General features: G+C 39.2%; 1 protein-coding gene across 2 annotated transcripts in view; it reads right to left on the bottom strand.

Moving 5' to 3' along the window:
* Positions 1 to 17: 17 nt before the first annotated feature.
* LOC116921366 (cubilin) overlaps positions 18 to 10,280 on the bottom strand; it is a 33,721-nt gene continuing 23,458 nt past the window's right edge. For both annotated transcript variants that reach the window (XM_045171647.1, XM_032927639.2), the window contains exons 9-15: positions 4,517 to 4,703; positions 4,414 to 4,443; positions 2,720 to 2,910; positions 2,422 to 2,629; positions 987 to 1,020; positions 694 to 913; positions 18 to 617 (exon numbers count right to left, since the gene is read on the bottom strand). In XM_045171647.1, the coding sequence (XP_045027582.1) occupies positions 565 to 617; positions 694 to 913; positions 987 to 1,020; positions 2,422 to 2,629; positions 2,720 to 2,910; positions 4,414 to 4,443; positions 4,517 to 4,703 (923 nt within the window). In that variant the 3' untranslated portion in view covers positions 18 to 564. The remainder of the gene's footprint in view (positions 618 to 693; positions 914 to 986; positions 1,021 to 2,421; positions 2,630 to 2,719; positions 2,911 to 4,413; positions 4,444 to 4,516; positions 4,704 to 10,280) is intronic.

The raw sequence follows: 10,280 nt of genomic DNA, 5'->3' as shown, positions 1-10,280 counted from the left end.
CTACATAAAATCTCAAGTCTCGATGACCATAATTTATTTCATTAAAATGAACGCAATGACAGCTCTTTCATTTGAGCAAATCCACACATCATGCAAGAGGGAGAGAGCTAGACGAATTAATTATATGAAATTAAATCATCTTATACAAAGTGTAAAAAAGAAATGGGATCTCATCCATACAGGTGAATATAAACAATGAGAGCTTTAAAAAAAAACTCTCTGAAGCTCATCGATTGTAAAGATGAAACAGTTTAATGGAGAAGAATAAGTTCAAAATCAGCAAAAAATGTTATGATGTATGTATATATATGTATAAACGAATGACCAAAAGGAAGAGGTATTGGACATAATTTCACCAATCACACACACACATAGTAGACAAGATTTGTACAATAATTAAATAAGAATATCCTATATCTCTGTGTGACCCTTCTTTGCGAAATACATTTCGAATAGGAAACCACTCATTTTTCCTATTTTTCTAGTTTCATTTCCCAGGAACGTTGTTGTATTGTTGCGATGGCGTCAAACTCAGCTCGTCGTCATCAAGCAGAGATAAATTTTCTAAGAGATCAGGTATGCCAGCAGATAAAACAGCAGGATACATCCAGGTGGGTCTTTAAATTGAAAAACAAGAAATATTCAAAAATTAGCAATCCTTCTAGTTAGCATACACTATGTCAATTTGTGTACATGGAGAACTGGAAGCTGGAGATGAGCTTCGCCGTCGAGTAATAGTAACAGCATCAGCTACTGGAGTGAATTGATAGCTAGCAAAGAATCCCGTCCCGTCGAATCGGTCGTTAGACTTGAACGTTACACGGAAAAAGGCTCCGTCCGATTCCATTTTAAGATCTTTTTGCAAGCCGCAATAGCGTGGTAATTTGCGATCCACCGTCATGAAATTGGACACCTATAAAAAATAGCAAAAGCCATTCAAACATAATGTGAAAAATCTCTACAACGAGCATGACAAATGAATTTACCTCGACGAAATCGCTGGCTGACGTCAGTCCACACCTGTCAATAAAAAGAAAATTAAAACTCTAAAATTCCGACAAATAGAAAATTAATAAGAACATTTCTGACGGAACAAATTCCACTATCGACTTCACCATCGACACTTTTCTTTTCATTCTCTTTCACGTCTATCTTCCAATATCACGCAGGCTGTCATAGCAGGCAGCACAAATAGCCACGTAAGAACATCTTGTATAACGATGACAGCAGACTACACAATGTGTGACATTTTCTTATCTGGCTAAACAAAACAAAAAGAAGTGGCCGGTACGACACGGTAAGCAAACAAAACAAAACAAAAGGGACGTGTAAGCTTTAAAGGAACGATGATGTACGAGTACGACCGTGAGCTACACGTCCGGCACTAAAAGAGGGGGGAAGCTGCTGTCGTGAAAACCCGGCAAAATGCACAGAAGACTTACACTCAACCTAATCGATTATTGATTCTTCGCCCTGAGAAAGACGCTAAAAGTTATGGACTACACACCTATAGTATATGTCTCTTTTTTTTTTTTTTTTCTTTCTTTTTCAGTGTATATCCTTCCGCCGGCACAAACAAAAAAAGAATTCAATTCAGCCAACCGATTGTGTCTGTTTGTCTATCGATCCTTGTAGGAGGTATACACACTTCCTTTGCAAGGTTTGCTTTTTTTTTATTACGTGTAGAATCCATACAAGATAAACAGAAAGAGGGAGTTCTAAATTTTATTGTCTCTGTCTATGATCTTGCCCTTATTCTTTTTTTTGCTGCTTTCACGTGTATCCCTTTTATCCGGTAAACTTTGTATATTGATGGGATAAATGTTTGATGCTTCTGAGCCGATTACTTTCTCCACGGCGACGGTAGTGAAAATAAAATAAAATGTTTATCTTTTACCCCGGAAGCTTTTTTTCCTCTATCAAAATATTAAAAGGGTAGGGGTGGGGGTTTATGATATTTGCTCCTGATAACGATTCAATTATTCCGGAACAATAACGATCGCCAATCGCATTCGACACATTTCGTTTTCATCGCCCTAACTTCCTCCAGTCTGCAAAAATAAAAATAAATAAATAATAAATCCCTTCCGGACAGTTTCTGTTTTTTTTTTAAATTCTTATTCCTTTGCCTGAATCGAAAAATAAATAAGTAAATCAATCGATGTCCATTTGGCAATCTGTTCCATATAAACTTATTGATCTTGTCAGAGCCCAATTTTCTTATCGTTGAAATAGATCGATTACGTTTTGACCCTGGGATGTCCTCAACAACAACAACAGCAACAAGAAAAAAAAAAAAAAAGATGGCTCATGTCCAGTATTTTTCAATCCTAGGTGATGCATTCAATAGTCTTGCCATCCACCAAAAAAGAAAAAAAAAAAAAAATGAATGAATGTATTGGTTAAGAAATCGATACTTACGGGATCATGCCTTCAATGTCAAAGTATGAAAAAACAATTTTCACACGTTCTCCGACCTGGGCGTGAAAGAAATAGTGACACTCTGTATCGCGTGGGTAGAACCCAGGGAAATTGGGGCTCCAAAAAGTGCCATTGGTCGACGTGGTGCTGTTGAATCGGAAGGCGCATGGACTGCTAGAAATTTGTTCTCCAGTCGTGATGCCAAAATCTAAAAAAACAAAACAAAATCAAATAAAAATCATTTGTTGTGTGTGTGTGTGTCAGAATCGACACATTGTGTTGGCAGTAAAGAATTTACTGGAGACAAACGAGTAGCGAGCTTTGAATCCACGAGATCCTCTAGAGACGGTCGTGCTGTGAAAGTGCAGCGACATGACGGCCGAATTGGACATGAGTTCACGCGGAGTCGCAGATCCGCAGAAATCATCAATCTTTTCTTTGTTGCCACCAACTGAAATGAAGGCTGTCACGCGGTCCGCACCATCGCAGCTGGAACAGTTTGGACGCACAGCCGGAAAAATAAATAAAACGAGTTCATAAAATTTATATTAAATCCTTTCAATTTTTTTTTTTTTTTGAAAAAAAGATTGAATGACATATATCGATGGCTTCTTCTTTTATGTATTTAGAATTATATCTTTATCTTCTTTTTTTTTTTTTTTTTGTCTGGGCTCATGTACATTTTCGTATCTTTCAGACAAACTCGCGAGCCCCATGCCGGAATCCTTGCATAATATTGGAGAGTGCGGAGCAGGAGCGCATAAACGAATCGAATTTCATCCAAGTTTTTGCATAAATCAATTCTCTCTAGCCTCTCTTCCATTTGAAATTCCACATCTGCATAAAAATCCTTAAACCCCCAAAGTTTTAGGCGGAAGAGAGAGGAAAAAAAAAACAAACACAAAAAATAAACGTGTCCGTCGAAAACGGCCATCGCTACGAAATGATTACGTAACAATTGCCCTTTTTTATTATTTTGAAAATCCTGAATTGATAAGTCGGAATGTGGCATTTTATTAAGCTCTTCCTCAAACCTTTTAATAACTACGCCAAACTTTCGAACGAGTCCACAAAAAGAAACGGAATAAGCTTTAAAAAACAAAAAGATTAAATATAATTTTGTTAAAAAATAAATCAATCAAAAATAAAGTTTTGCATTGATTGTCAATGCAAAAGAAGAAGAAGAAAAGAAAAGGCATTTACGTGTGTGTGTGTGATGGCGCAACGAAAACAATCTCAGAGATTGAACAGCTGATCAAATATGTACGAAAAAAGAAAAAAAAAACATGTCACATTTTGAGACCTACTCTCGCTAGATCCTACTCGCATCTCTTCGACGTACTTTCAGTTTTTCTTTTGTTTCCAGTATAAAACTGAAAATCAGCTAGACACCATAGACGGGCGCACGGGGTTTGCAACGGATTTCATGCGCATTGCCAGTGAACGCGATAAATAACGTACAAGAGGCGCCCCTCCCACCGTCTACGCTTCTAATTCAAGATTGAAACTAATCGGCTTTTCGACGTAGGGAAATAGCAAGCGTCCCTACTCGTCCTCAAGATTACACAAATCATCAAATAATTGATTTAAACTTAAAATCCATAGGACTTTGGAATCAATAGTATTCAACTGTGACAGCAGCCGCAGTACATCGTTTATCAAATCGAAAAGCAACTGCCATGTCCGTAACGGTCTGCTGGATGAAACGACAACAATACCGTGCAACCACATTTGAAATGTTGTTTTCCCATAAAGTTTTAAAACAAAATGCTATTTCTGCCAACTGTAATTACAAACGACACTCGAAACACAAACGAGACTTTTCCAAGTCTTTTTCAATCCCATTTCCCGTCCCCCCCCCCTCGCCACCTACGCAATACGAACAGGTCCTACTCTACACCATTAGATGGTGCTATATTTTCTTTAAGCCGACCACTGATCACGTCGCTTCTATTTAATAATAAAGAAAGAATATTGGCGGGGAATGCTTACCTTTGTTTCAGCCACGGATGATGAGGTTTCCTGCACGTGAAAACGATAAAGAAAGAAATGAAGATGAGTCCAATCATTGGCAGATAAAATAAGAACAATTTACTCGCTGGGATCGTCGTGCGGATGGTGGAGAACAAAGTCGGTAAAGATGATTTGGACGCGTTCGCGGCCGTGACCGCGGAACTCGTAATTGCAGTTCATAAACGGGCCGTAAGCGGCCGGATAACCGGGCGACGTGAACGTGCCGTTCTTATCGACATCGCTGCGGAAGAGACGATCACACGGCGAGCCTGTCGTCGTTGACGCCCAATATAAAAGAGAGAAAGAGACAAACATGTAGTACATAAAAGATAACTGCAATAGAATTAGGGCCCCTCTATCGTTGATTGCTACGCTACGATTTCGTGTTATGATCACGCGGCACATCTATCAGACCTTTGGCGGATGGCTACGTGGTTAAAAGCGATTCGTGTCGACGATTGCGCGACAGGCTCATTGGCGAGATAATAAAAGGATCGGACTTGATTGCGAACAAATTATTTCGCTAAACAATTTCAGGGAATGATGGCGAAAAGAAAAAACTGCGTTCGTTTTCTCGTTTTAATCCATCGCGCTTGCGAGGCATCACAGATGGCGTCATTAATCAGTCTTACTTTAACCTCATTAACCCCCCAAATAATAACAAGAAAATCGATGGCTTCACAATGACGTCCAAAACGCCCAGTGGATTTACAAATAGTCAAATTTCTCTCATTTTCTTCCGCGTTTAAAAGAAGCCCAATTTTGATTAGCCGCATTAGTGTTATCGCCTCCTGTAAATACATTTCCCTGCATCAGCAGAGCAGACATACCTGGCGCCACACCCACTACACGTTAAATGGAAGAGACAAATTAAAAAGAAAAGGAAAAAAAAAAAAAAAAACATTTCCATCAGCCCTGCAATTTTTTTACTCGTTCCAATAAGGAACCAGAGGATTTGTGTTTGATCCGCTCGTTACACCACCGCATCACACATCGTTTCTTTGCCTAGTGAGAAAACACGAACGGGAGTCTGTGCGACGGCTGGCGATAGTTGCAAACGGAACTCGTAAAATAGAGATCTACTATGTACACACTCCAATCAAAAAGCTTTACACACACACACACAGAGAGGCAAGTATTCGCATCGTAACCTTTTTCCTCGTCTTAAATGTTTGAGCGTGCGACGTTGTATAGCTGAATTAACATTGAAGAGAAACGCATTCAACTTGATCAACGCGATTAATTAAAACGTGATTCGGTTCCCAAATTTAAAAAAAAATGGATTTAAACATAAATAATTTTCAGAATTCAATTTTGTTGTTGTTGTTAGCTTATCGAAACTTGACGTAATGCAGTTACGCAATCATAGAGAGAACAAACACGGTGCTTTGTTGGCAGCGTCTCCATTATAACGCGCGAGATTCAAACTTTGGCCGGACACACGCGATACGCAAAACACCTCGTTTGTTTGTTGCGATACAACGTCCAGTCGTGCGTCAAATTCGACGCTACAGCACAGAGCGCCATCGTTTCACTGATGATAATAATAATAAATTAAATTTCATACACCAACGGAAAACGCAAACGGGAGGGACGCAAGTTTTGGCTGCCAGCTAAAAAGCAGAGGGTGGATGGTCCGAAGAGAAAACAATCGAACATTCTGCGCAAAAGTTTCGTAATGTTTTCAACATAAAAGAACATTATGTTAATGTTGTTGTAAGGGCCCGTCTGTTGTCCAACATAATCCACGCGTCTGGAAAACACAAGAGCGTCGTTTGATGCAAATAAAACAACAAGTTTCGATAGTTTTACGCAGCACACGTCTATAGTTTCGCTTCAAGTTTTGCTTTTGGCTCCCGTTGTGATTCAAGCTCAATGAAGAGAGCCAGTTTTTTTTTTTCTTGTATAAAGAAAACTGAACAAAAGAAGCTCTCTCGTACAACAACACACACACACAAAAACCGGAAGGAGTAGCTAAAGAATGAAAGCAATCAAAAGAATCAGCATATGTGTCTCCAACAGTAATTGGGTGCTGACGGGGAAGAGAGGACTGTCTGACGAAGAGAAAAACAGACGTGCTTTCTCGAAAGCCATTCAACAGCGTAGGTTAGAAGAGGGCGACACAATCTCTCTCCACTATGATCCCAAAGTCACACACACACAAAAGAAAAAAGGAAAAAAAAAAAATGAAAAGAACGTGCGTGTTGGGCTCACCATTCAAACGTCAACGGCAGCCAACTACATAATGGAATAATAAAAAAGAAAGGAGCCTTTTAAAAAGGAGATGCCAGCTCTAATCCTTTGCAACAGATAACAGCTATACAAAACGAGTACCCCACACAAGGTTGCCATACTCCAGGTCAAAAAAAAAAAAAAACTGTGATTATTACCAACGGTTATTAAACAAAAAGTTATGCAACACCAAATGCAAACCGCCTAATTTTTACGTTTACATGTGTAAAACTAAAAGGGGAATGAAAGATCCGATGCGGATGCGTGCCAACTTTGTTTTGTTTTTTTTTCCTCTCCCTCTTCAAGATTCACGGTGCAACAATCACTTTAAAAGGGGAGGTAAATCTCATCGTTCAATTCCGCTCTTGCGAACGATGCAGAGTAGATTACAGTCCTTCTTTTTCAATAGAAAGTAAAGAGATGCGAGGAGGAGTTTGTTGCCAGAAACAGAACGCACGGCAAAAAATAATACAAAATAAAAATAAAGGAAAACATTTATATACAACCACACGACTATCTTTGCCTTCGTATGGATTTGACGGGATCCTCATTAAAAAAACAAACAAAAAAAACCTTCGTTGAATGTGTGCCGATCCCTGTACAAAACAAAAGCGCGCGACGATGATAATCATTGAGCAAAAAAAGACAAAATAAAAAACAAAAATAGAAACAACATTCAAATTGTTTCCCTTTTCCTTGGGACTTTCAAATGATTGCCGACATCCCGCGCGTTCCGAGAAGTCCCTCCCACTTTCGATAGATCATCAACGTAAGACCCAAGTACAACAGAGAGCAAAAGCCTGCAGGCAACATCAAAAGACTTAGACACAAGAATCTTATCTCTCTACAAAAAAAAATTGTATACATAGTTGAACACAGCTAGAGAGCATTAATACTCTTTTCATCGTTTGATGAGGCACAACATTTGGGCCAGCTATATAAGAGAGCCAACAGCGATGCGGGGGCTACAACCATCGTGCGTGATTCTATGAGCTGCTCAGTCCCAGAAGCAAGGGAGGAAAAAAAAAATCAATACCTCTACTGTGTATATAGGATATATATATTCACACACACACACAGAGAGAGAGAGAGAGAGAGAGAGAGTGCGTGCTGTGTGTACATATAGAGCCACTCAGAGAGTAGTATGCCAACAGCCACCAGTACTTGGTACACACCGAAAATCTTCAAATCCGTCTATGCGTTAATTAGAAAGCGAATTCGTACAGAATGGAAAACATAAAACTGACTCACACCGTGCGGCTTCTCTTCATTCTCTACTCATCATTTAAATGACAAGGAAAATAATAAGAAATTGAAAAAAATGTAATAAAGGTGGGGAGCTTAAATGAATATGCGATCTATTCTTAGTCGGCCTCTTTCAAGACGAGCTGAATGTCACGACAAGATCAACTTATTTCCAAGGTATAAAACATGTGTGTAGAGAGACAAGACAGAGATCCCTAGTGGGATTGACAACTCAACTAGACATCAAATATACACACATCTTTACAAGCCCGCATATATTTCACGAGACGTGTATCAATTATATACCGTAGAGCTGCGTTGCCTAAACGGCCAGGCTATAAAAGACGGCCCAACGACCTGAACACAACAACCGGGGGGGGAAGGAAACCGCAAAAGCTTCACGACTCACGAAATAAAAAAAAATTAAAAACACACACACACAAAAAAGCAAGACAACATTATAACGATGCTACACTTGCACGACGCAGTCAGCCGTTGGAGGACTAGAGAGAAAGAGAGAGAGATATCCATCACGTGCTGGGCCGGTTTGTTGAGTGGTTTTTCCAGAGCATTAGGGCAAAAGATGAAGAGCCAGAGGGGATGATTGAAAATTCTGGATTATGACGATAATAAGTCGACATTTTTTTTTTAGGCATAAGAATAAAATGAGTAATAGTTTATGACGTTTAGCTGTATGATGATCAAAAGATATGGCGTAGCGCTTTATTGGATTGAAAAGCAAAAAAAAATAAAAAGGAAATAAAATAAACAGGATCAGTATACGTGGGCGTTGGTATTTCACCTTTTTTTCGTGTGTGTGTTATGTCTCAATCGAATTACAGGTGAATTAGAAACCAAACTGGCCGGAGTGCGAGCATTGAATCCAATAAACTAAAATAGGAATCGATGAGTCTCATATGTAACGTTCAATTCGATTACAAGTCACATCGGTCCGAATCAATTAAAAACGCAATAAAAAGAAAAAAAAAGTTGGTCGAAAAAGAAAAAAAGGAACTTGGAAAAAAAAAAAAAAAAAAAAGTTTTTAGACGAAGCGATGAAAGCGCAAAGTTGTGTGCATCGACGTCCTAATAATCACCCCGCCATCCCTCCATTCGGAAATTGACTAAAACTTTATCGACGTACATTATTCGATTCATCCGTTGCCTTCAGACATTTCCCCTCAACATTTCTAGCTGCTCATCGGGGAAACAATAATAATAATAGAAAAAAAAAATGGAGAACGATCAGCATAAACGGTTAGGCACGGATCTATAACTTGCACGTACCTTCTACATAGCCTAGAGTAGATGCAATAAGCAAGTAAATACGAACGCTAGAAGGCAACCCTGTAGGAGGACTCGAGATGAACGTTACATTTATCCAACAATGAAAATGTAATGTAAAAAAAAAAAAGAGAAAATCTCAAATTGATACAACGGATCGAGTAGGGATGGCAGGGAATTGATCCTCACAATTGCGAAGCTATATAGTGGAGCTATAAAAAACAATAAGAACAAAAGAAGGATGTGGGCACATCGCAGTGCTAAAGTAACTGGAACCTAAATTGATGACATCAATAGGAGGAAAAGAGTGTGGCCCCCTTCTCTTCATTCTAGTGGTTGTTTTATTGCACAATAATGTCCAGTGGCCCCGCTTGCAAAAGGTCCCCCCACCAATTCACGATCATTTGATACTAACGCCATCTGTCGGGCAAAAGTGATCAAACATCTCGAGACGGGTGTGAGAAATACGAGAACGAATTCAACACCAAAGTGTTCTTTATTTTGATAGCTATAGTTTCAGTTGTCATGGCAATGATTGTGGCATTGTGTATAGCACGTAATGTCTATCCAGTGAGCTTGACAAGATGCACTAGAGTTTGCCGTTGACGGCTATAATTACCAATCTCGTGTGCTGGATCTGATCGCGACGAGAGAAAAAAAACCAAAAAAAAACACGCTTCTCTTCGGATTACCATCAGCTGTCAGATTGCCTTTTCTTAACTACATAGCTTTTGACAGTCTTTTGTTTCTTTTTTCAAAATTCAGAGGGAGTGAAAAAAAAATGAGTCATTGAACATTTTTGAACGTTGGCCTTCCAATTGAATTTCAGTTGCAAACATTTCATATTTCGATTCGATGACGATTGCCATTTTGTATAATTCAATTGGGACAATGTATGTCCGTCCCTCCCGATGGAGGGGATTATAACGCACGGGTTTTGATTTATTCGATGTTTTTCATTTCGCAGAAGTTTGGACCGCGATATGGGCCGAAGCTCTATATGATCATCATTAAACGAAGTGACGTTGCGTGAAACGACTCTTTATGTCTGACTGTCTGACTGTCCACCCTCCCCCCCTTTTTGT

Source organism: Daphnia magna, linkage group LG4, assembly GCF_020631705.1.
Source record: "Daphnia magna isolate NIES linkage group LG4, ASM2063170v1.1, whole genome shotgun sequence".
NCBI classification, from domain to species: domain Eukaryota; kingdom Metazoa; phylum Arthropoda; class Branchiopoda; order Diplostraca; family Daphniidae; genus Daphnia; species Daphnia magna.
Note: the sequence above shows the minus strand (reverse complement) of the source record. Positions and strands in the feature narration are given on the sequence as shown.